The sequence below is a fragment of the Drosophila albomicans genome, chromosome 3 (genome assembly GCF_009650485.2).
Source record: "Drosophila albomicans strain 15112-1751.03 chromosome 3, ASM965048v2, whole genome shotgun sequence".
In the NCBI taxonomy this organism is placed as follows: domain Eukaryota; kingdom Metazoa; phylum Arthropoda; class Insecta; order Diptera; family Drosophilidae; genus Drosophila; species Drosophila albomicans.
In genome coordinates, this window is record NC_047629.2 from 29113002 (window position 1) to 29138246 (window position 25245).

General features: G+C 35.8%; 5 protein-coding genes across 10 annotated transcripts; 3 read left to right on the forward strand and 2 right to left on the reverse strand.

The window, feature by feature from the left end:
* The first annotated feature begins 2434 nt into the window (after positions 1 to 2434).
* LOC117568532 (L-threonine 3-dehydrogenase, mitochondrial) lies at positions 2435 to 5042 on the forward strand. Its single transcript, XM_034249246.2, has 6 exons — positions 2435 to 2621; positions 2692 to 2941; positions 2999 to 3125; positions 3186 to 3333; positions 4405 to 4510; positions 4569 to 5042. The coding sequence occupies exons 1-6, from the start codon at positions 2501 to 2503 to the stop codon at positions 4885 to 4887; spliced, it is 1071 nt and encodes a 356-aa protein (XP_034105137.1). The 5' UTR covers positions 2435 to 2500; the 3' UTR covers positions 4888 to 5042.
* Positions 5043 to 5052: 10 nt separating this feature from the next.
* LOC117568533 (ataxin-8) lies at positions 5053 to 9926 on the reverse strand. Of its 4 annotated transcripts, none has more exons than XM_034249247.2 (3): positions 9135 to 9926; positions 7239 to 7418; positions 5053 to 5806 (listed from the first exon to the last, which is right to left on the reverse strand). In XM_034249247.2, exons 1-3 carry the CDS (start codon positions 9583 to 9585, stop codon positions 5586 to 5588), a joined length of 852 nt encoding a protein of 283 aa, XP_034105138.1. In that variant the 5' UTR covers positions 9586 to 9926; the 3' UTR covers positions 5053 to 5585. The 4 variants fall into 4 exon arrangements, with proteins under 4 accessions (XP_034105138.1, XP_034105142.1, XP_034105139.1 ...); XM_034249251.2 differs by lacking the exon at positions 9135 to 9926 and adding an exon at positions 7504 to 7604; XM_034249248.2 differs by having other exon boundaries at positions 5594 to 5806; positions 7213 to 7418; positions 9135 to 9923.
* Positions 9927 to 10560: 634 nt separating this feature from the next.
* On the forward strand, positions 10561 to 11249 carry LOC117568131 (vacuolar ATPase assembly integral membrane protein VMA21 homolog). Its single transcript, XM_034248539.2, has 2 exons — positions 10561 to 10747; positions 10839 to 11249. The coding sequence occupies exons 1-2, from the start codon at positions 10676 to 10678 to the stop codon at positions 11088 to 11090; spliced, it is 324 nt and encodes a 107-aa protein (XP_034104430.1). The 5' UTR covers positions 10561 to 10675; the 3' UTR covers positions 11091 to 11249.
* A 244-nt stretch (positions 11250 to 11493) lies between these two features.
* Positions 11494 to 13365, forward strand: LOC117568130 (glutaminyl-peptide cyclotransferase). 2 transcript variants are annotated; one of them, XM_034248537.2, is made up of 2 exons: positions 11494 to 11625; positions 12348 to 13365. In XM_034248537.2, exons 1-2 carry the CDS (start codon positions 11494 to 11496, stop codon positions 13284 to 13286), a joined length of 1071 nt encoding a protein of 356 aa, XP_034104428.1. In that variant the 3' UTR covers positions 13287 to 13365. The 2 variants fall into 2 exon arrangements, with proteins under 2 accessions (XP_034104428.1, XP_034104429.1); XM_034248538.2 differs by lacking the exon at positions 11494 to 11625 and adding an exon at positions 11851 to 12265.
* Positions 13366 to 13579: 214 nt separating this feature from the next.
* LOC117568129 (zinc transporter 1) lies at positions 13580 to 24619 on the reverse strand. 2 transcript variants are annotated; one of them, XM_034248534.2, is made up of 4 exons: positions 24447 to 24619; positions 18182 to 18392; positions 14675 to 15404; positions 13580 to 14431 (listed from the first exon to the last, which is right to left on the reverse strand). In XM_034248534.2, the coding sequence occupies exons 2-4, from the start codon at positions 18368 to 18370 to the stop codon at positions 13830 to 13832; spliced, it is 1521 nt and encodes a 506-aa protein (XP_034104425.1). In that variant the 5' UTR covers positions 18371 to 18392; positions 24447 to 24619; the 3' UTR covers positions 13580 to 13829. The 2 variants fall into 2 exon arrangements, with proteins under 2 accessions (XP_034104425.1, XP_034104424.1); XM_034248533.2 differs by lacking the exon at positions 24447 to 24619 and adding an exon at positions 23591 to 23887.
* Positions 24620 to 25245: the final 626 nt, after the last annotated feature.

Consider the following 25245-nt stretch of genomic DNA (forward strand, 5'->3'; position numbering starts at 1 on the left):
ACGATTTCGAAATATGCTTAAAAATAGTGGAATATTTCAAAAATATTTAAACTATTTATATAAATAAAATACAATAAAAATTTTGCCTAGACATTTAGATTCGTCTAATAAGAAAATTGGGTCATTTATTTTTAGTTAAATGAGTGGAATATTTACATTAAATTATGTTTATATAATACTCTTTTTTTAAGAGAACGGTATTGAAGCTCCGTTGTGATATTTTATGAGTTTGAGTTATTTGTTTCACTTTCATTTCCTTGCCCGATATCACACGATATATCGCGATATCAGAGCAGCTCTATGCGCGTCTCACTTTTTGGCTAAATTGAATTAAAGGCCTCATAAAGCGCGTGATTCACATCACAATTTTCTTTTATTCATCAACATTTTGTGGTCTCTTTTCGCAGTTACATAAAATGTCGACAGTTTGGGCATCGCTTGGCTGCTCACTGGGGACTGGGAATGGGATTTTGGAACTCTTTCTGTTACTACAAACACTTCCCTAATACTATTTGTGATTTTTCATTAAAAATGAAAACAAAATAAAACTGTCTTGAGATGGAAAAAATACAACATTTGTCAGCTGTCTGTTCTGGTTAGTTGTATTTTTAGTTTGTACATAATATTTACTTATTTACTTGATTTTTTCCGAGTTCAAGCAAAACAAATGATCGACGTCAACATTTCCAAGGCTGAAGAACTGACATCAATACATCTAATTCAATTGCAATGGACATCGGGGAGAATGCACCCTGTTTACAGGGCTGATAACCCCGTCTCTGATTGTAAAATTAGTGCAAGTTCATTGCGCTATCTGATGTAAAAGCACACGTTTCTATACCGTGTATTATATGCTGAGGGGTATTTTAATTTATGAGTATTTTCGATTTATTTTTAAAATATCAACATGACTGTCACTTTTAGTTTAAATCTGTGGCATGCGACAGGAATTTTGTCAACACCAGCTGGTCAATGTTTACAGGGTGTTCTGTCGTCTATCAATTTTTGGAATGTGGATGCTTTTAATTGAGGTTTTTCCATGTGACTGTAGACTATTTACAGACCCTTGCCCAAAGTCTTAATTAGATTTATGTCATTCTAGGTAGTCATAGCCTCAGCTCAAATTCAATTTCATATTCAAGGTTAATTCAATTTCGGCAAATTGACAAAAGTTTTTTGCGCCACAAACTGTGGAAGAATGTGCACATATTTCTGGTTATTATTGTTGTAATATTAATGCTTTTTTACATCTAAATAGAAACGTGTGCGCAACATGTATATTACGTATACGTATGCGTATTACGTATACGTAATTTGCAACAGTTGAATATCACAAATTATTCAAATTTGTATTTTCAAATATTGTTATGACTTAATACTTATACATAAATATATTATTCTACATAAATATTTTTATTTAATGTACTAAATTAAAAATTATCTAAAATATTTCAAGAAAAAAATCTCATAAATGTTTAAATTTGTGACTTAACATAAAAATAATAAATAATTGAAAGAATTTACTTTTTTATATCAAATTTTAAATTAAAATTGACCGAGTTTGCTTAAATTTTTTAAATATTAATTTATAAAAATAATATATGTATATAAAAAAATGTTTCAATTCGTGACTTAATACATATAATAAGGAAATTTTACCCTTTTTATGCTTTCAATTCAAATTCTTTTCTCAATTATAGTAGATAATAATATTTTTAGGTAATAGGTATTATTATTTATAGTTCCTATTGCTTTCCTTTCTTAAAGCTTGCTTCGAAAATAGCAATTTCATTTTTATAAATTGTAAATATACATATTTTAGAAATATATTATAATTTTCAAATACATTCGTAATCAATTATTATCAGTAATATCAGAAATAATTAGAACTCTCTTTTACTTCCTTAAAGCTTGCTTTGAAAATATAGCTGTCGACAGGTTTGAGGAAATACCCTGTATAAATATTGCATGTTGAGCGTCGTTGACATAACCACAACACATGGATACATAGTACATAGATTATGTGCGAGTGTCTGTGTTTGGAGACATGCCCCCAAGAAGGAAACCCGCCTAGTTAAACAATAGACATAACATAACATAGCAGAGCAGTTGTTATTGTTGTCAATTGCCAGGCCTCCTCTCGGTGTGGCGTTGCTTTCGCTTTTATTGAATTATAAATGGCAAAATCGAGCAAATCTTTTGCCATGGTGACAACGACAACAACTAATATGACAACAACAATAACAACTACCTCTCATAATTGTTGAGAGTTTGCCAAGTGCGGTGCCGACAACTAACGAATCTGAATCCGAATGTTCATGAGATATATTCGTGAATACAAATATATATACATACTATGTGATGAATATAATTTGAGCAACAGCAACTGCTGCTGCTGCTGCTGGTGAAAATCATTTGCTAACTTTCGAAATCAGTTGAAATCTGTAACTCGTGGCGTGGCGGCGTGTCCGATCCTCTCAAGAAAACAAGCGTACAAAAAATGTTGCGAAAATGCCTGACCACTTTGGTGGCCACCAATCGTCGCCAGATGCAGCCTCTGGCACGCTTGATGCATCAGCAACAGGGACTCGTTGGTCGACCACCAAAGATTCTAATCACGGGTCAGCCAACACTCAACCAACGCTACACGTGTTTGATTCTAACGTGTGTGTGTGTTCTCCTTTTCGGCAGGTGGTCTCGGCCAGCTGGGCATCGAGTGTGCCAAGTTGTTGCGCTCGCAGTACGGCAGTGAAAGTGTCATCCTCTCCGACATCATTAAACCCAGCCAGGCTGTGCTTGAGAATGGTCCGTACATCTTTGCCGATATCCTGGACTTTAAGGGACTGCAGAAAATCGTTGTGGATCATCGCGTCGACTGGCTGATACACTTCTCAGCTCTGCTGAGTGCTGTGGGCGAACAAAATGTGCCTCTGGCTGTGAGGTAATGCCTGTCTAGAGAATCTCCTTACATGGCCCAATTAATACTCTACTTTCTTAGGGTAAACATTGAGGGTGTGCACAATGTCATCGAGCTGGCCAAACAGTATAAGCTGCGCATCTTTGTGCCCAGCACCATCGGCGCCTTTGGGCCCGATAGTCCCCGCAATCCAACACCGAATGTTACGGTATGTTTTCACTTGTTTGTTCGATATTCTTGAATTTGGGTTCCATTCCATTCGCTGTAGATACAACGGCCCCGCACTATTTATGGCGTTTCCAAGGTGCACGCCGAGCTCATTGGCGAATATTATTATCACAAGTTCGGCTTGGATTTCAGATGTCTACGCTTTCCTGGCGTCATTTCCAGCGATCCACCAGGCGGCGGCACCACGGGTAAGTTCACACAACAACAACAACAAAATGTATCTTGCCATGTCAGATACATCTACAGGTTGAGATACTTTCACTGAGCTAACTGTGTCGTCGGGGCAAAACGATTTAAGCGGCTTTATTAGAGTCAATTGCTGATAGTTTAATGTAACCGATAGCATGACAATGCAGTTGCAAGTATCTGAGTATCTCTGAGATACATTTCAACTAGTTTACCTCTCCAACGTTGTCTTCTCTGCAACTGTGCCACTGATTAAATCATTAAGCTATTTTCACATTCTCTTGGCCGGAAAGCAAGCATGTTCAATTCAATAAATTTGAAATTGTATTAAACTTAAATACATAACATATGTTGAGTTAATCGGACAATTTGAGTCATACTAATTGAATTATTGAATCAAAAAATAAGTTTGAACCCTTAAAATGATGATTATAAAAATTAACAAGGAAGGTATAGTAAGACTAATGCTACACATTAGACGGTATAATGGAAATCAATATAATTGTATTATATTTGATGTTTAATTTGTTAAGTTCTATGCTTAATTTGTCTCAAAATAATATATCAATATTTGGATTATGGGATATCATTTATTAATAGAGAGGGTTAAGAAAATATTATACCTTGCAATTATATAATATAGTATATTGTTTGTGTTTTGTCACATCACTAATTAAATTCTGAACTCGACGAAATCATTATTCTAAATCATTATTAGGAAATCATAAGGGATTTAAATCTATTTCCTTAAAATATTCATTAAATTCTAAATTCGCTAAGCATTACCCATAACCTATTTAAGGGCATAGAGTTAATTAATTTATTTTTTATACCACTAAGTAATAATACAAAATTTGTCTTTATCCCTTATACATTTGTTGATCCCATTGTGATCTTAGCCAAGCATTTATAGCAACAATAATATATTAATCTTTTGCAAATATTGATTTAGAAAATGCTTTTAAATATTCTTAGCTTTCACCTTTCCAAAACCTCAATCCTACTTTAATATACTGTTTAACCTCATATTTACATCAAACATAACCTCACAAAATGTATTTTATCTATTATAGACTATGCTGTTTCGATCTTCCACGATGCTCTGCGTCATGGCAAGCATACTTGTTACCTGAAGCCCGATACACGCCTGCCAATGATGTACATTGAGGATTGCTTGCGGTGAGTACAAGTGCGATCAAACATAACCTCAATTAAAATAATTCCCTTTGCTTTGCAGTGCGCTGTTCGAGTTTATGCGTGCACCCAGCGAGCAGCTGAAGCGTCGCGTCTACAACGTCACTGCCATGTCGTTCACACCCGAAGAACTCGTCAACGAACTGAGCAAGCATGTGCCTCATCTGCATGTTGTATATCAGCCCGATAGTCGGCAGCTGATTGCCGATTCTTGGCCCCAGGTGTTTGATGATTCCGATGCACGACGCGATTGGAATTGGAAGCACAAGTATGATCTTAACAATCTGGTCGATTTCATGGTCAAGGATGTGCAGGAGAATTACATCAATGTGGAGAATGGCAAAGCCACTGTTAGCATTTAAGGCATCGAGCACAACTGGGAAAACCGCATCTAGTATTCCACAGAATCCAATTGCATTTAAACGAAGGCATTTAACATTTATGTACAATTTGTTTATTTTGAAAATAGAAAATATACTATGTACTTGATTTAAATAAAGAACACGTTAACAATTGCAATCCACACAGAAGGAAATTTTCATTTATTTCAATTTATCTTGGATGATCGAATATCTTTTGATAAATTACAAAATTCATAATTTTGTTTGACATTCAGTGATTTCAATTGTTTAAAAGTATGCAATATTTTTTGATATTTCGAAATATTTAAACCACCAATATGAATATTGTTATAAATCTTCTCCTTTAAATAATTTTTTTCTTAAATCTTAACTTTTTTCTTTTTAAATACTTTAAAATATATATTTTTATTTTTTTATGGAATCTTCCTTCTTTTTTCCTTTACATTCCAAAGCGGACCACATTCTCAATTTTTGTGTCGGTTTTAAAGCTTTATTACACTTCATTCATTTAAATCTAAGCACCTTTTTTGGGATTCCAATAACAATCCATATATATGTGTTAAGTTTCCGCGACTTAAATGCTACCTTACGACTACGTTATACAATGCATTATGGTTAGGCGAGATACTACTACAAAAAGTAGATAAATATATATATTTGTATCTGTATAATGTGTATATAGTTAGTACTTCTGTTCGTTAGATATCAAACTCTTCTTCGGGTTCAAGGGAACGACAGAGCGGCAGCGGCTTGTAGTGATGCAGACAACCGCCATGTGTGGCTATATACAAATCGGCTGAGTCAGCCAACAATTTCGTTTCACATTTATCATCTAGTTGTATATCATTTTTGGACAATTGCCTCTGCGGCTGTGGCTGCTGCAGCTGCTGTTCTTGTTCTCGTTCTCGTTCTGGGCTGTCTGTAAACGAGCAGAGAGCAAAGAGTTTTCTCTATCAGTTTTATTTTTTGCAATTTTTATTTCTTTTTTCAGGATTTTTGAAATTCCAAATTTAATTTTGATTTCCTTGGCCTTTCACAAAGTGTCTTACATCAATAAGCAGCATTTACATCATAATTTTTAGTTACATTTTGCAAATTCAGTTATTTTTGAAATAATTACAATACTTTATGTGAAATACAATTGGATTAAAAATATTCGTTGTAGTAATTTTGTTATCAATTAGAATACACAAAGCAATTTGTAGACGACCATCAATCAATAAAATGACAGCAATTAGTTTTACATATTTGAAAAGCAAATTTAAATACAAAAAAGATAAATGTTTCGCTGGTTAGCCAAGAAACCGGAGCTACTCTCAAAGTATCCAATTTACAGGGTATTCAACGTGGAGTATGAACAATAAAAGCAATGTTAAGTCGGTATGTTTTGCAACCATCATTGTTGTAATTACAATTGTATTCAGTTGGCTTGAGTTGTGTTGCAAAAGACTTTGTGAAGGGCCTGTTGCCGATTTGGACAGAGTAATGCTTAATGTTAGTTAATATTAGGCTTAACGTAGAGATTGCTTAAGTGTTAGCTTGATTGATTGCAACTTTTAAGAAACTGTATTAATTGATTTGTATGTTTTTTGTATATATATTTTTATTAAGTACATAAGTGATTCAAAACCGTTTTGTTGCAACTAGTTGTAATACAAATAAATTTCTCTTCATTTTCGATTATTTTTTTTTTCTTTCTCTTCATTTTTGTACAATGCGGCGATATACAACAATTCACTTCATATATAAATATATGTATATACATAACTGTGCAGTAATTTACTGTTATATAGTATATATATATTTATTTTTGTATATGTATTATTGATTGATTAATTGATACGTTTGCCATTTAAACGTGGATATTTATAACAATTGCTTTGGCTCATTTCTATTGCTTATTTTTTTTTTTGCTTCTTTACACATTACGTATACGCGACGTTGGCACGTCGTCCAAACGTATGCCTAGTGTGATCTGCGTATTTACATATATTCGTGTGTGTGTATACAGTTTGTGAGTAATATGCAAATTTTTGAGACATATAGAAGTACATGGTACATTATAATATACAGAACAAATTCGGCGGCAAATGGAAATCTTTTGTTGGTATTCTGACAAAGACAGAGAGAGAGACGTGTCGTGTCGGTGAACTGTTGCATGTTGTATATGTATGTGTGTTTTGTACGTCTGTGTGCGTATGCGTTTGAGTAAGTGTGTGTATCTGTGTGTGCCATATACATATATGTATGAATCGCGGACACAAATACACATGGTTTTTATATGCAGGTTTTTTAGATCATATGCGACATCATGCAACGACTCACATCACGGTTAGCGCGATGCAAATGACCTTGATAATGCTGATGTATGCGTGGATGTTCTTGTTGCTGTTGCTGCTGCTGTTGTTGTAGAAGTAGTTGCTGCTGCTGCTGTTGTTGTTGTTGCATCTGCTGTTGCTGCACATCATAGTCGTAGTCCATGAGGCAAGCCTGAGTGCCGATCATCTGTGTGGCAGGCATCGAGAAGAAGTCTGCAAGAGTGGAAAGTGCGTATTAGTAATGTAATTATTTCTTAAATGAATAAAATATGTTCGAAAATATACTACTATACAATACCCTGTATCGTTACTAGAAATTCCCTAAAGAGTATTTACTCGCCATACACGCTCGTTTATCTCAGATCTTTACTTATTACTATTGCATTTATTTTGGTCGATTATTGCCAAATTGCGTTTTTGATTTTGTGTTAATTCCAAAAGCAAATGCTGACGCCAGCGCTGCGTCGCGTCGCTGCCAGCAGCGCTGACAGTGTCCCAATTACCGTTCAATTTATTAATAGCCGGTAATGCAGGCGACACGAAGATAGCGACGCCGACGTCGACGTTGGCTGCGCAGTCATCAGTTATCGGTGATTGCGCCGCGCTGTCAGCGATAACACTGACGAACGCTGAGAATTTTTTAGCGGCATAAAAGCGACAGATAAGCAGATAAAATGGCAAATAAGGGTTTAAAACAAATGCCGTAAATTAAAAAAATATTGACTATTTGTCAATGGGGTCGGGAGACTTTGCCATCGGTTACAAATATACCACTTTTATTCAAATACCCTGTGGTAAAGTGTAACGTAAAATGGGGCATGATCAATTATTATTGTAATTTTTCTACCAAACAAATTTTTTTATTTGCTGTTATTTCAGAAAATCTAAAACCTTTAAATACATTTATTATGAATACAGGGTATTAGCTCGTCGACTACTATTAGTCAAAAAGTTTTACTTGTTTGGTATGAGGTCAGCAAGCGCTAAACGGGAATTTCAAAAAAAAAACTGTACCAATAAAATACAGCACACGACTCATTTTAATAATTGCAACGAGTTGCAATTAATATAAACATGACATATAAAATTCAGTCATTTAAGACATGAAACATGTTTGAACTTATAATACATGTTTATTTGATTAGCTTTTGGCGTATTACAATTGGTCGCATTAGCGATAACAGGAAATGCAACAGGCTTGGCAACTATGTGTGTCGAACAGTTATCGCTTATCGCTGCAGGTTAATAGGTGTTTGCCTTTCTATGAGTTTGTCAAACAAACACAAATAAATAAAAAATAAAATTATATGCATGTGCTTTTTCTTTAATCAGTTTTTTTGTTCGTGCTGATTAAGATATTTATATACAGCTTTAGGGCTTGCAAATGCCAACAACAAAGCGTTATAAAATTCGTATACGTATAACGTACATAGTATAACAGCTGCTGCAGCAGCAACGCAACTGTACTACAAACTGGACTACAATTAATAATGTGCATGTTTTTGCCAGTTTGCTTTGCTCCTTTACGTTATTACTGTTAAATGAGTAGCATTCACATACACATGCGCAAGCATTTACATACATGTAATCAGCGTGTGTGTGGGTGAATGTTTACGTTTACCTATTGCTATCCAATAGGCGAGAGTGAGAGGTGTATGTTTACGGTGTTTGTCGTGTTTGCTGTCAACACAGAGATAACAGCAAAGTGCTCCAAATTCTGATAAGGATGACCCAGAAAAAAAAAGAGAGCACACTGCCAAAATAAAAAAACTTGTTACAAAATAACAACATTTACGAAATGCGTGCGGCAATTAAAAATCGTACATTTTTGTTTGTTTGCTGTGCGTGCGGTGTGAAAAAGTCAAGGCCAAGCAACCAAAAAATTACACATTTAGTTTTTAATGTTGGAAATTGTATGCGCATAATTACCGTTACAATACTGTGCGACCAGATCGGCATCATCAAAACGGCATCGCTTGACGGCCGTCAAGTTATCCATCTCCATGTCCAACTGTTCATGTCCCATTGCAAAGCAGCGTTTCTTGCAGCGCGCAGCAGAGGCAGCGGCAGCAGCTGCGGCAGAGACGCCGTCATCATTCACTTGCATTGCCTGCTGCTGCTGCTGATGTTGTTGTTGTTGCTGTTGTAAGTTGTTGTTATTGCAGCTGTTGTTGTTGTTGTCCGCGGCTGAAGCCACAGCAGCGGCTTCATTATTTACAATTGCATAGCCATAATAACCATTCGAGGCGGATGCAATGTGAGAGACGACACGTGCATTGAATGGATCCACCACAGTAGAATTGCGCGCCGGCCCAGTTTCGAAATTGACAGCATCAGCAGTTTCGCCATGTGCCCAGCACTCGAAATTTGTCAAAACCATTATTGCGGCAAGCTTGTTGGTGCTATCGTCGTCAGTGGAAATTTACCGAGTATTCTTTTTATATACTACTAACGAGAAAAAAAGCATACGCGAGAATCGAAAAAATAACGAAACGAACGGAACACAAAACAAACGTGTTGTGTATTGAACGACGCTCACTTTTCGACTGTACGTGCGCTGTGTTGCCGGCGGCGTATATTCTCCAACTGCAGCGGCCGTTTTCGGTTAATTACCTCAAAATAAGCAAACAAAATGGTGAAATAAATTTAATTAATACGCGCGCGCACACCACACCACAGCACAACACAGTGAACGTTAACAACAACAACAAGAGCTTATAACAACAAACGACGCTGACGCCAATGTTAAAAATAAATAATTACACTAAGTGTGGCTGTAAATGGCATTTCAGTATATATTGTTTTTCTATGAATATATTATTTGCATGGTTACACTCTAACTAAAGGGCGCAACCATTTAAAACTCCTTTTCAACTCATGTTTTTTTTTAAAAAAAAAAAAAGGGAAGAGACCTCTCTAAATATATAAAAATTATAAAATTTTCAAACAAATAATTAATTATATAAAAAAAATTAATAACTTCTCTCATACGATGAAGGACTTGCCAATTTAAAATATACAATATACAAAATCAGTATTTATACTAGGCAGTATATTAATACCAAAAAGTTTCGTATTGGAATTTTTCAATAGTCACCACGAAGTATGGCGCTGCCACTTTGTTGAAAGTACTCGATTAACGGTCGTTGTTGAAAACTACTCGAAGAATCATCCTGTACGTAGTCATTCATGTTTTCACTGCAAACATAGACGGTTTAAGAAGATTCACATTTTTTAAATATATCACTTCATAGGAGGTTTACTTCGTAATAAATAATTTTAAAAACATCACTGCATCGATTTTTCTATCGATGTTTCTCCACCTAGAGATGGATAAGCGATTCGATAACTTAGTCTATCATGTGATTGGCACGAAAAAGGGAATCAGAAAAACAGAGATTATTGTGATTCTTTATAGAAAACATTTCTGTTTCAATTGAATTGAAATTTTATAATTATTCAATTACAACATGAGCAACAAAACGAAAAAGGGCAATGGTAGCGACGGTGGTCAAACCAAAGTGTCCAAACAACGTTCACAGGTAAATAAAGTAAAACAAAAAAGTGACCCACATATTTTTGCCGGCTGTGTTTACTAAATTAATAATGACGTTGCACATGTGCATTTTGTAGGACTCGCAGGACTATAGTTCCTTCAAAGTTGTCCTGTTCTACTGTTCGCTGATAGTATTCCTTCCGGTTGTGACGTTCTTTGCGTTGAAGGGATTTGTGCTGGAGCAATTCTTTACCATGTCGGATGTGAAAGTGAACATTGCTGCAGCTGTGGGCGCGGTTGGCGCATTGCATGTGGCATTGGGTCTCTACATATATCGGGCATATTTTGGTGGATCGGATTCAAAGGCGTCGCAGTCCAAACAGGATTAACCAACACAGGGAGCAGCAGATGCAGTGGCAACTGCAACAGCGACTGTTAAATATGTAACAATTCCATTTCCAACTGCAACGTTTATGTTTTTGCTTCGTTTATTTGTTCTAAGCTTAGTGAATAGCGTTAAGTAAACTAATGATTACAACTACCTACAAGACCATGTTTATTTTCCGCTCTATGTGAGAGTGGAGTGAGTAAAAGTGGCTCCCTCTGCTGTTAAAATTGTAGTACATTTGTTGTACTGTAAATCACACTTCATTACATAAGTTTCGATAAGAAACGAAACAAAAACACGCGCAACATATTATAATTTCTCCCGGCATCTATCCATCATATAGTGTTTTTCAGTGTTTTGTGTTTGTAAAAAATTATAGAAAATATAAATATATAAAAACAGAAATGCGCCACTTATTGGGCTGGGGCAGCGCGATTATTCGTAATTCTAGCTGGACGAGTGCTCTACGCAATATTCTGCCAAAGCGTAAGAAGAAAATTTACAACCTAGGCGTTTGCTTTGAAGCCGAAGATGTGGTAAGTACTACGGTACGTTATTAATTAATATTCACGTCGCTCTATCGCTTCAACTACGTTTAAAGCATACCAATTAGCCACTCTCTTGTTTTCAAACTAACAGCAGTTTTAATTCCAATAAGAATATGCCGTTGTAAATTGAGAGCAAAAGTTGCGCTGTTAGCTATGGTAGCTGTTAACAGCAAACAAGAGAAACAGTCTGTTAAGTGGATGTAAAACAATATGGCAACGCCGCAGTTGTTTTCTTTTAGTTGTGTCGGTTTATTGGATGGTTTTTAGTTGCGCTATTTATTAAACAAGCATTTTAGTATTAATATGCTTCTGAAGACCACTGTTTCGTCCAGCAGCATTAAATATTTTGTATATACCCGCGTATGCGTGGCACGGCGCGAAAAACAAACAGCATCTGCAACCACCTGTGAGAGAACTTAACACAAATAATCCAGCCATAATAAAAAGGCGTATAAAAAATCATTAGAACGTTTAACGTTGAACACGTAGCAAGAAGAGTTTTGTTAGCATGTTGTCGCTTCAGCTGCACAGATTACAAAAATATTTATGGCCTTTCTGCCTGCATGTGGCCTTATTAGCCACCTCAGCCAGAGGACAAACAGCTGATTATCTGGTTGGCCGCAAACAGGTAGCAACAACAACAACAGGAATTGAAAATTTGTTTTAACAGCTGTTTAAGTGAACCGTTGTCATTGAACTCTTCTTTCCAGACTGTCTACAATCCTAGTCAGCTGTCAGACGTACAATTTCTGGAGTATAGCAATCTGTCGGATGGCCAACATCTGCGAGAAGCAGTGCAAAACATATTAATACCTCGTGTCGTGGGAACAGCGAATCACAGCATTGTGCGTCAGTATATTGTGAATAGCCTGAGGGATCTGAAGTGGCATGTGGAGCTTAATAGCTTCCACGATAAGGCGCCCATTGTGGGACAATTGCATTTTCACAACATTATCGCCACGCTAAATCCGCAGGCGGAACGTTATCTAGTGCTGGCTTGCCACTACGACAGCAAATATATACCGGATGTGGAATTTGTCGGTGCCATTGACTCGGCGGTGCCCTGTGCCATGCTCCTCAATCTGGCCAAGGTACTGGAGGAGCAGCTGCGACCACTGCAGACAGCCAAGCTGAGTCTGATGCTGCTCTTCTTCGATGGCGAGGAAGCGTTCGAAGAATGGGGTCCCAACGATTCTATTTATGGGGCACGTCATCTGGCCAAATTGTGGGAGAAGCAAGGAAAATTGGATCGTATCGATATGCTGGTTCTGCTCGATTTACTGGGCGCCCCTGATCCGGCGTTCTATAGTTTCTTTGGCAACACAGAATTATGGTTCATGCGACTCGCAGATCTGGAGCAGCGACTGGCTGAGAAATCACTACTGGAACGCTATGTGAACAGTGGCGTTAACAACTGGGATCCCACTCGTTACTTTCAGCCGCAGGCGTTGCGCAGCGGTCTAGTGGAAGACGATCATATACCGTTCCTGCGGCGGAATGTGCCTGTGGTGCATTTGATACCGATGCCGTTCCCCAGTGTGTGGCACACACAGCATGATAACGAAAGTGTGATCGATTATGCGACTACAAACAATTTAGCGCTGATTATACGACTCTTTACGCTCGAGTATCTGTTGGGCGCAAAGTAAAAAGCCCCCCCTGCTTAACTAATTCGAAGCCTTATCATATTGACCTGTCTGATACGCGGTATCGTTAACTGTTTACTTATTGTGTACATTGTTTGTATTGTGTATTTTGTGTGTGTGGAACGCAAGCTCTTTATGTGAAATTAACCTTAAATAAATCTACAAATATATTTTAGAAATATTTAGTGAAAAATGCTAATTTAAATGTACATAAATATACACCATAGAAATTGAACTTAAATGTAACATTTATTTGTGTTTTACTTATTTATGGACATACATATCTTAAAAAATAAACACGCATTAAAAACTAGTTAAGCGTCTCATTCAAAAAATGTTAGCTCCCAATTTGTATGGCAAAATACTGCAATGATGCTATAACAAAGCAATTTTGATGCTTTTTAAGTTGCAAATATAAATTCAGCATTGCATAGCATAAATGCAGTAATTAGTTGTGTTAAACTATAACTTATGTTCTAGCTAAAATCGTAGAATCGCTGCCTTAATACTAAGCTGGCTGGAGATGACTTTAAAGCTGTGGACAATTCAACAGCTTTTGTTCTCAGTTGTTGTTGTTGCAGGAATCGCTGAGGCGGGCAGCGAGACGCTGGACGGTGATACAGGCAGCGATGAGGACTCCTCTTTGATAGGATTATTCTGCGTGTTCTTTAGCAACTGTGATACACTTAATTCTTTGGGTTTCTCCACAACAATTGCGCTCAGCTCGGCGCAGGATTTGGTTTTTGGCTGAGTTGGCATCGGACTATCGCTGACCTCACGTAAATCGGATCGAGAATCGCGACAGCAAACCTTTTCGGCGCATTCAGCTGCTTGGCACTGCATCAGGCACTCCAGCGAAGCGGATGCATTTTTATTCGTAGCCGGATAGAACTCGGGTTGTATGGTGACTTCTGTGATGCCCTGTTCGTGGAAATAGCCTCGCACCTGCTCAATAATCTTCAAGTAGAGCTTGGGGTTCTGGAACTGAATGTGTATGGTGGCCACATAGCTATGCGCCGCCAGCTGCCAGATGTGTAGATCGTGATAGCTAATGATTTCCGGGAATTTACTGACCAGCGTGCGTTCAAAGATTTCCAAATCAATGGAGCCGGGTATCGTTTGCAGCAGAATGAGGCAGGATTCTTTCACTGCAAGAAAAGATCGATTAGATGGGTGTTATACAAATTTAAAACTGTTATACAGTTCGTAAACAGTCGCATAACAACAAAACTGTATAATTTACAGCTGGTATGTAAGTTTCATACATCTGTTATACTGTTGCATAACTGTTATACGCATAGTAAGCAGTTGTATAACAACGAAACTGCCCAGATTGACAACTGTTATACGAATGTTATACAACTGTTATACCAATTCAAATTGCAACTTACTGTAAGGATAGCTCAAGGTCACTAGCAACACACATGAGAATATAGACAAGACTGGATCTATAAACTTGGCCGTATGCTCCTCATCCTCGGCCACATAGACAATGGCCGCACAGACAATGACAAACAATGTGCTGGACACATCGCGCAGCATCTCGACAGCGCCTTGCCTCCGAGTGGCAAAATAAACGTTGCCGCCCTCCGCTTCAAGTTCCTGGCGGAGCTGACGATCATTGCGAGATTTGCTTAGGGAACGATCTGTGGCCTTCAAAGCCAAATCCGAATGACTGGACATGGAACGCTCCAGCACAACATTGCCACCAGGTGTCAGGTGCAGAAAGCTGCCCTGATGCAACGTATATCCACCAATCAGCAAATATGTCAGGCCATTGAGAATGAGACCAACAAAGCCCAACATCATCACGGGTATGGGCAAGTGCATGGTATCCTGGTGATCGATGTGAATCAGCGTCTGCAGTGCCTCAACAACCAGCGAAAAGGACAGTGAGGCCAAGATGATGAACACAATCAGCATGGTTAGAATATCGATGCGTGCCCAACCAAAGGTATTGCGTAGCTTCTGCTCTCGGGACTCGCGCTTCGCCAACTTCTGCTGTTCCTCCGCCTCGCTTACTGTTAGCACTACGGTGATCTTGTTCTCAGACACACTGTTGTTTTGTATGGGCGCCGCTGGCAGTGAAATTGCCTTTGGTTTTTCATTCTGTTTGCCGTGCTGTGGAGACAAGAAGAGATAAGAAATAAGTATTGAATTTGGAATAAAAATTTAAAATTGAAATGAAAATTAATTCACTAACTTTCAAAGAGTTTCTACAGCAAGTCAATCGTAGATCTTAGGTATAACAGTTGATGTATAACAGTTTATATCTATATTATTCTAATTGGTATTCGATTTTAGAATATAATTACTTAGAAAGTATCTATTAGTTTAATACTATACAACAAATTAAATATCCCTTTTATCATTTTATTATTTATTTATCATTTAGGGAATTTGTTTTTTATATATTCCCTCCCATAAAGTGACACGAAGCTATGATTCAAATTAAATTATTTGTTGGATTAAGTAGCCATTGAAATTTAAATTGTTGAATATGTGTTATTTTTTTTAATGGATAAAATGTAGAAAAGCTGTAAAAATAGCGTCCAATTATAAAAGTAATTTTTGGGAGAAATTTCAATTCTATTTTTATCAAATCCCAATTTAATGTTTGTAACTGTACCAGTAAATTATAATTTTAAAAGTATAAGAGTAATTTCTGGAATAATGTTAACTCCAACAATTGCTCAAAATATAGATTCCATCATTTATGAGGTGCTGGCAACAACAATTATAAAGTGAGCTGTTCAAAAAAACCTGTCACCAAATTGTTGGCAACTATTTTAACGCTTGGCTAAACTCAGTCAACAGAGCGTCCATCTGTCTGTCCGTCTGTCCATCTCTTCATGCCTCTGACTACATATGGGAATTATATAATATCCCACAACAAAGTGTTGTGGCGTCTCTCTGGTGTCTATCTGGCTCAGTGCGTGGTTAGGCTCTGCATTTTTTGCCATTGTTTCTACGGGTTTCAATCGCGAAACGTGCTTGGCACGCTTGTCCATATCCAGCTTAAAATATGTCCAAAATATTCAGAGAGAGAGACAGAGACTACATGAAATGGCAAAATTTTGGATTCACACAAAACTATTTGTTTATTTGCTTTGATTAATTCATAAGTTTTGCATACAAATTAAATGTTAGTTTTCACCTTGGATTTATGCTATAAATATTATAATAACCAGAAAGTTATTGGTTAACTAGGTCAGGTTATTCACGACTACAGTTAGTATGACAGTTAGTTCTTAAATGATCTTGAATTTCATGTGCTTATCACTGAACGCGTTATCATGATCCCTGTTGGACACATCTTTATTACGTTGTCAGTCTCTCAACAAGCTTTTAACATTTTGTTGTTATCTACCATATTATGAGGATGTAATTAAACTACCATTTGGCAGATAACAAAATTGGCTAACACCATCCACTAACAAATGTTGACGAGCATAGACAACGCAGCTCACTTGGTGACAAAGCTGATATCACTCAGCTTGTACAAAAATAAATGAGCAATTAAAATTTGTAAGAGTAAATTATACTAATCTAATGTGGCCTTTAAATAAAATGTGTAGAAACTTTTGACAAAGCTAGAGGAATGCCTGATAAGCGAGGAGATGCCTGAGATGAATGAGATTATTATGGAAATTTTAGATAGTAATGAAGGACGTATGTATGTAGATAATAGATCTTAATTTCAAACCTTCTTAAAAGCATACATAAAAAATAATATTAAAATAATCATAAAGAATAAAGTAAAGAATAAAAACTTTCTATAATTTATATGTTCTTAATTGTGGTCTACATCTAAAATGCGTCTACCAACCTCGTCCAAGACTTTTTCCAAATTTTTAAAAAACATAAGATATGTTTTTTCAGTAATCATTAAGAAGAAGGATTTAAAAGGTATAAAGAAAACGAAAAAACGTAAGGAATTCGTAGTCTACATCTAAAATGCCTCTTGTAAACAAGCCCAATACTCTCTCAAAACTTGTCATAATTTGATATATATATATATATGGATTTAAGAATTAAGGATGAAGCGCTCGAAAGGTCTAAAGAAAAATAATAAAAATATCTGCAATTAATATTTTCTTTATGGTAGTCTGGCATCTAAATTCCTCTTCCTAAACTCGCTCATTGTTCTCTCAAAACTTGTCAAAATGTTAAATCTATGTTTTTAAGAATTATTAAGATGAAGCATTCGATAGGTATGAAGAATAAAATTTCTGCAATTTATTCTGGCATCTAAATTCCACTTCGTAAACACGCCTAAAACTCACTCGAAACTTGTCAAAATTTGAAATATGTATATGTATATATACATATATGTATATGGATTTAGGAATTAAGGATGAAGCGAATGGTCCAAAGAAAAAGAATAAAATTTCTGCAAATAATACGTTCTTTATGGTAGTCTGGAATCTAAATTCCACTTCGTAAACACGCCCAAAACTCTCTTGAAACTTGTCAAAATTTGAAATATGTATTATATGGATTTAAGAATTTAGAATGAAGCATCTGAAAGTTCTACAAAAAGAAGAATAAAATGTCTGCAATTAATACGTTCTGTATGGTAGTCTGGAATCTAAATTCCTTTTCGAAAACACGCCCAAAACTCTCTCGAAACTTGTCAAAGTTTAAAATATGTTTTTAAGTATCGATATAAATCAAAGTGTGTAACCAAATCAGAGAAGCAGGCAAAACGAAACCAGTTTCCCAAAAGACTTGATGTGCAGTTCAGTTCAATGCACTGCATCTGCATCTGGTTTAAACGCTCTGTTGCCTTACCCGATTGAGCTTATCAAAGTTTCGCAAATCAGCAGATCGCAAAAAAAAAATCAAAAATACTTGTTACTTCCCCATTGGATGAAAAAAGATGTTGATCCACTTACCTTAATTGTTAATATGCAACCGGAGAGTGCCAAAATGTTGCACAACATGTGATAGGAAGCCATTAGGAGAGTGAGAGCATGCGTCAAATGGCTAAAGACCAGCTGGATGATTAAATAACACACGGATAATACCAATACCACATAGAGTGGCATCGGTTGACACCGTTGTAAAACGTCTTTGATGGGCATCTTACACTTCAATTATTGTTCACTGCAAGCAAAGTAATATAAACGAATTTCAATGAGCCTGCTGACAGTTTGTGAATTAGTTGCTTAAATAAAATATCAAGTTACTCGACTGAGTTGCAATTGTATTCACAGTGACACGGAAATTCAATTGCCCGTCGAACTGGACCAATTTATTGATCCTATCAATTTGCAAAAAAAAAAGGTGTTTGTAATTAGCATTGTGTTGATTGACGCCATAATTAAGATGCTATCGCCATCTATAATTAATTCACTGTCAAGTTTAAATGTAAGGTCAGTAGGCTCGAAATACGCAGAAGAAATCATTGGGTGTTTAAATATAAAATAGCACATTACATAGCTCGATTATTCCCATTCCTATTATATTCTTTTCCAGGGTCACATAAGTTCCATAAATAACTACAATTACACCTTTTCGATCAATAGTCTTTAACTACACAATAACCTTATATATCACACTTAAAAACCACGACAACTAACTTATAAAATATTCAAATTTCACTATTTACAACTTGCGATGAATTTTGGATTTTTATATTTAAAACAAATTTAAGATTCTTTGATTTGCGAACTTTTTATTTTATATTTACAAAAATTTAAGATACTTTGATAAACTTTTTATTTAGATATTTAAAAAAAATGTTAGACACTTTACTTCACTTATGTTTAAACTAAATAAATTAAAAACAAAACTGAACTATAAAAATAAAAAGTACTGAAGAATTTTAAACATGTTTTGAAATATAAAAAAAAAAAATTAATAGAACATTTTAAAGAACTGAAAAAAATCAAATTAAAATTAAATTATTATAATTACTGAGGTGGAAATTTATGGAAAAGTATTCAGAAGAGTGTTAGTAAAATCTTTACACCAAACATTTACATAAAGTTAACATTCAACTTTTTCAATCTCACCGAAACGAATTCTTTTTGTAAATCTAATTCTTTTAGTGCATTATACAATTAGTAGCGTTATTATTATTAGAAAGAACTATGTACAACTTGTAAAACAATGAAGACCGCACACTACAAAAGTTTCATTAATACCCTCCACAACTAGGACAATTTACAATCTATTCCCAAAAATGTTCCACCCACTTTACCCAAAAATAATTTTACTGAATCCGTGTCAAGTTCAAGTGTCTAATGAACCGCGTGTTCCCACATATGGTCTGGTAAGTGCAACACATGTCGAACATTTGCGTGTGCATATGGCAATCATAAGCCCTAGGTAGACCAGGTATGGTCAGGTGAGCAGAAGAGTCGCCCGAGCAGCTGTTCATCGCTTGAGAGAGGTGGGTTGGCCTTTCGGCCTGGCCTGTCTGCCTGACTACTTGGCCTGCCTGGCATGCAAATGAAGATGCTTAAATGTTTAAATCCAAAACAACTACTCGTCCGACATTGACGTAACATTACGTGACGATTGGCTGAGGGGGGAGGGACGGACACAGTTTGCTGGGTTTGCCATCAAGGTTAGCCCTTTTACAGCTGGACTCGACGATGACACGTTCGTTACATTCGATTTTAATTGATCGGATAAACCATGAAAAGCGATCGTTAAGATATGCTACAAATGATGGGCCTACATATTTATAGGGCAATTATAAAATAATAGTGCTGAATGTGTTATCGGGTCAAATGAATCTTTTGTTGACAAGTCTAGACAAGACTTAAGGCCTATAAGCTATGGTCAAAGTTCTGTCGATAACTTTCTTTAAGTAAGGCACTTAGTTGCAAGAATGTTACTAATATTAGTAATAGAAAAATTAAGCGCAAAATACCTATTTAATCAGTAGCTTTATTGTGGAGGTTCACTGAAAAATTCTAAAAGAATTTCAGTTTCAGATCTTAACTTGTGTCCCAAATTTGTTGAAAGTAAATTACGTCAAAGTTTCTCGGAATAAAGTGATATTAATAGTTCTGAGCTCAGTATGGAAATATGTCATACTACTAGCCCACATTTGCTGACGTCTTGAGATCAATATCTTCCTCCCAATTAGGCATTCAGAACAGCACGATATATGCAAGCCCATATCAACGTAATAGATCAGATCAGAACCTCTCCTAGAGCCAGCAATTAGCTTCAACAGCAGAAGGTGCTCTTTGCATTTTAAATACGCCACGTGGGATTCTTTATCTGTTTTCCAATATCAAAACCGTAAATTGATAACTATTATCCCATCCCAAAAACAAAAATGAAAAACAACAACAGGTGTAAGCTAATAAAATTGCTATCGAGCAACAAGTTGACAAGTTGTCGTCGTGCCCCCCAAACCTCTCAATCGGGGTTGAGTATCGTCTGCTTTTGCCAGATGCTAAACGTTCATTTCCTCAATTAGATTTCATTTTCATTGAATTAAGCGCAGGTTGCGGGTGGCGGGGAGTATTGTGCTAAACTGTAGCGTTGGAGTGGGTTCCATGGCACGATAACAAAGGCACTTGCTAAACATATAGTTCAATTAGTCAGCTCCCAGAGAGACGTAATACTAGTAGCTAAGTCAATCTGTTATACAAATGAATGATACGCTTGAATGGAGCGAATTGATTTCTTGAAGGTTCAGTTCACTGACATTTCACAGCTTGGGAACATCATCTTTTGAACTCGTTTACAAATTTATTCGTACTAATTGCAATAATTCGGTTAAGATATAGAAATTTTGCTAAAAATATAACTTTATTAGGAGTCAAATTGAATTAAGTTTTATAGAACCGTCTCCTAAGTTTTAGAGCTATATGTTATATAATTTTATGAAATTGTAACAAACTCATTTCGAACTGAATATCGCATTAGAATGATCAACTGAAATTAATGTTTCTACTCCAGCAAATAAATTCGCATAATGCTCGATAGCTCTCTCTATTATATTTTTTTTTTGTAATTATTTTCAGCGTTTTGTTCTATTTCTCTTCAATCGGCAACTTTCCCACTCAGTCTCTCTGACAGTTATTAGTAATCAGTGGGGCGTATTAAACGTTTCTAACTCTGCACAGCAACACGAAACTTTTCACCACAGAGCGAGATAGGCATAGAGTATATATTTATGTATTGATAGAGATAGCGATAGCTGTTATCAGCAGACAGTGTGGCCCTGCTTAGCACTGATAATAACTATTAATTGCAAACGAATTGCAAAAATATTGTAAATATTACCAGGTAATGCCACTAATTTGATTCGGACTAAAGCAGCGCACGTGTCGTGACACGAACGAACATGCAACGATAGTTCATCGTTAGTAAATATCGTATATGTTTCGAACGTGTCGCATCATGTTCTGTCAGGTCGAATACAAAGTGTTTGGTAGAATTTCAAAATCACCTAACGATACACATCGTAAATTCAAGTAGCGTGGGTTGCACTCGACCTTGTCGACGTGTCGAAAATGGTCAAAATTCCCGACGAATACGATATTAACTCTAGGGAGGGGTTGGGGTAGGGAGGTAGGGTCATTTGTACAATTAAGTGTCTGTATATAAACAAACGGGCCAGGGACTGACATTTAAAAATTTTCAAATCAAATAAAAATCAAATTGTTTTTATTTCGTTTTTTTTTCGATTTTGGATTTTGGTTTTTTGCCAGTGCGAAAAAATCGAAAATTTGTATTCAAGACCCGACGTTGCCTTTGGAGTTGATGTCCAAAAAGATAAACAAACAAAGAATCAAAACCGACGTACGCAAAAAATGTAAATATTTATATAAAAAAAATAAAAAGAAAAATGTCGTTGAGCCGAAAATGATATGCGTTGAATTTATAAACTGATGGATGCTACGAGTCGTTTTTATCGATCAAATTGACAAGTGAAGTGCCAATGTAACATATGTTAATTTTATATTACACTTTAAGGATCTACGCATTTGAATTATTAAGAATGAGCGAAAAAATATAAAGTTAATCTATATGCTATTGCATAAAATGAGTATACCTGAGAATCGAAAGTGGTTAATCTGATTTCTCTTAATTCTAAATAGAATCAAAACGTCAAATAAAACACGTATATTTCAAGAAAGTCTTTAACTGGTTTCAATATTTCTAAACAAATAAGCAGAAATACAAAAACCTGTACTATAAATTTGATATTTTGACTTAAGAATTTCTACAAATTTGTTCAAATGTTTATGACACACGTCACTAAAGTTTAGTGACTAAACTCTTAAATTACTAAAATGATGATTTAAAGTAATGATTTATGACTTCAGAGTTTGTAATTTCAACAGTACTATTTGAAATACGTATGTAAGTATTCAATATTTTTATTTCCTGAACCCACACTTCACCCGAAATCAAGTATTTGAACTTTCTCAGAAATCATTAATCACATAATAAACAATTCTTATATAACTACTGCAACTGTCAGGTTGTTAAACACTCTTTAAATGCAATTTGTTCAAGCGACGTGATATCTTCGCCTTTATCAATAAAAATAATAAGATAGCCCAACAACAAAGTCCTTCAAACACTTTCTCCAATAAATAACAACTTTAGCTTTAACAACAATCAACTATAAGAAAAAAGCAATTGAAAGTTAACAATGGAATCGTCTATAATAATGGAGATGGGAGACCTATTAAATAAAAAAAAATTACACTTAATGAGACGCCGCACAAATTGTGTGTAAGGTTTTTCAATTTTTCTAAAGAGAATTAAAATAAATGGAAAAAATTACAATAATAACAATAACAAATACTAGTTAAATGTTTACTTGGAGTTATTTCAAGGCCCGCTTCACAATTTGCATACAATTTGTTGTTGATATTTTCGTTCTGTTTTCTTGTCCGAATTAGCATTAATTTTTTGATTTATTTTTTTGGGAACTCTATTTAAATATACTATACTGAGTATTTTTGGTACCAAGCGCTCAAATAATCACTTGCTAAATGATGCCATTCATTTTTTGTTATTTATATATTTCTCTGCTAACGAATCACTTGACTTTTTGCGATATCATAGTATCCCAAATGGAATATTTTAGCAGCCGGTTTTCGAGCCCCCTAGACTTATGATCGGTCTTATCAAACTTGACGGACTTTCTTTGTAGTCATGTTGTTGCTTAGTTTTTGGCGGGTCTAAAATAAAATGTATCGTTTGCTCCAAATTTATAAACAAAATAATCAAAGCGACGACAATGCTTGGCGTAAAAATAGAAACGCGCGTGTGGAAAAGATTTAAATTGTTGGCATAAGTATATTAAATTTGATACGTACAAATATTTAATTTCTATTTTTAGTAGCACACCGCACACAGTTGACTAGACCACAAACCACATTCGAAATTTGCGTTGAACTTATAATTTTATTTGCACCGTTAACACAATTATTTCTTTTATTTGGGAATTCAAATTTGTTTTTCGGGCGTTAATTTTCACACACACGCGGCGGCGACACCTGTCGGCAGTTACTTGCAATGCGACCAAACGATGTTAACGGCTGCGCGGCTCAAACTCTAATGAAACGCAGCAAGCGGCGCTCGGCATCAAAAGCAACACAACAGATCAAGGCGCAACAACAACGACAATGATAATGCCATGGAAAGCACAAATGTACAAGTAATAAATACACACACACAGCACGCAGGCATGCGAATTGAAAGTGAGAGCAGGCAGTGAGCGAAATGTATGTCTGAGAGTGGGAGTGCGAATGTGAGTGTGAGAGGGAGAGAGAGCACACGCTTCTATGGGGGTGTTAAGTGCACAGTGCGTGCGTTAGGTAGACTGTCATTATCAGTGGGTGGCACGAAGCAGGAGAGAGTCTAAAAGAGCGAAGGGGACAGAGCGAGAGCGTGTGCGGGTTGTGTGCGCGTTTGCCAAAAATTATGCTGTCTGATATTTTCGGCGTTTTGGGTTTATACGTGACGCCTATCGTGATTATAAAAATGAAATGTATGGACTGCAGCATTTAGGTGGACACATCAACTTGTCACATATGCTAATCTTTTAGTAATGACTGTAGCAAACAACTATCATTATCATTTAATATTTTGGTTTGTTAACTTCACGCACGCACTATATTTTTGTTGGCAGGAGCGCATTTGATTTATGGCGCCGGAGCGCTAGATGTTTACCTCAAATATTCCAGCTTGGTTGGTTTATTGTGATTCTTATCGGCTTTTCACTGTCGATAAGGGCATTGTTTTCGTTTTTCGTAGATATACACACAAAACAATTAAGTTTCCAAGCGTTTATTTATAAACCACCGACTTTGCGATATTTTACGATTTTAGCTTCTTTCGTCTGCGGCAGGTAAACGGCAACTGTTTATTGTAGTGGAGAAATAATTTTTTCTTGCAGAGACCATGACGAAGCCGGTTGGGCTTTACAAATGCATTTCTTACACTCATTAATTGTAGCAATTGGTCAGCAACAACGGAGTGACGACTACAACTAAAAATTTTTTATAAATAAACGTTTTTATAATACAACCGTTAGCTACTTTAACGCGCCAAAACTAAACTCCGTTACAATAGTTTACTGATCTGGCAGCGCTCTATGGCTATGAAATGAATTAATTAAATACCTAGGCAATATATAATATGCAATACTTCATTTATAACCATATAAATAAGCTTAATTGGTCATATCCTTGTGTCTAGATTATAGAGAAAACTAATTAATTATGGAGTTTAACAAAAGTCGCTTGTTTAAATTGTTTTTAACCAAACTGTACAGTTTTATTCTCATTTTGAAAAGTCTTATACCAAAAAATACCAAAAATTGTTTTGCGTTCATTGAACAGCTGATACGAAAAGTGTTTTGCGAGCATACTTCAAATTTATATTCGAGTTATTTGTTGATTCTAAATGCTATCGATAATATTAACAATTGTTTAGGTATATGAAATTGTTATTTTATGTACAATCTTTC

Excerpts from the sequence above, each read along its gene's own strand:
- LOC117568532 (XM_034249246.2), top strand. The coding sequence starts at position 2,501 with ATGTTGCGAAAATGCCTGACCACTTTGGTGGCCACCAATCGTCGCCAG. Across the intron at positions 3,126-3,185 it reads ATCCAACACCGAATGTTACG|ATACAACGGCCCCGCACTAT; the intron begins GTATGTTTTCAC and ends CATTCGCTGTAG. Across the intron at positions 4,511-4,568 it reads TACATTGAGGATTGCTTGCG|TGCGCTGTTCGAGTTTATGC; the intron begins GTGAGTACAAGT and ends TTTGCTTTGCAG.
- LOC117568533 (XM_034249247.2), bottom strand. The coding sequence starts at position 9,585 with ATGGTTTTGACAAATTTCGAGTGCTGGGCACATGGCGAAACTGCTGAT. Across the intron at positions 7,419-9,134 it reads GGTCGCACAGTATTGTAACG|ACTTCTTCTCGATGCCTGCC; the intron begins GTAATTATGCGC and ends CCACTCTTGCAG. Across the intron at positions 5,807-7,238 it reads CATACATCAGCATTATCAAG|ACAGCCCAGAACGAGAACGA; the intron begins GTCATTTGCATC and ends GCTCGTTTACAG.
- LOC117568131 (XM_034248539.2), top strand. The coding sequence starts at position 10,676 with ATGAGCAACAAAACGAAAAAGGGCAATGGTAGCGACGGTGGTCAAACC. Across the intron at positions 10,748-10,838 it reads TGTCCAAACAACGTTCACAG|GACTCGCAGGACTATAGTTC; the intron begins GTAAATAAAGTA and ends TGCATTTTGTAG.
- LOC117568130 (XM_034248537.2), top strand. The coding sequence starts at position 11,494 with ATGCGCCACTTATTGGGCTGGGGCAGCGCGATTATTCGTAATTCTAGC. Across the intron at positions 11,626-12,347 it reads GCTTTGAAGCCGAAGATGTG|ACTGTCTACAATCCTAGTCA; the intron begins GTAAGTACTACG and ends TCTTCTTTCCAG.
- LOC117568129 (XM_034248534.2), bottom strand. The coding sequence starts at position 18,370 with ATGCCCATCAAAGACGTTTTACAACGGTGTCAACCGATGCCACTCTAT. Across the intron at positions 15,405-18,181 it reads GTTGCATATTAACAATTAAG|CACGGCAAACAGAATGAAAA; the intron begins GTAAGTGGATCA and ends TTGTCTCCACAG. Across the intron at positions 14,432-14,674 it reads GACCTTGAGCTATCCTTACA|TGAAAGAATCCTGCCTCATT; the intron begins GTAAGTTGCAAT and ends CTTTTCTTGCAG.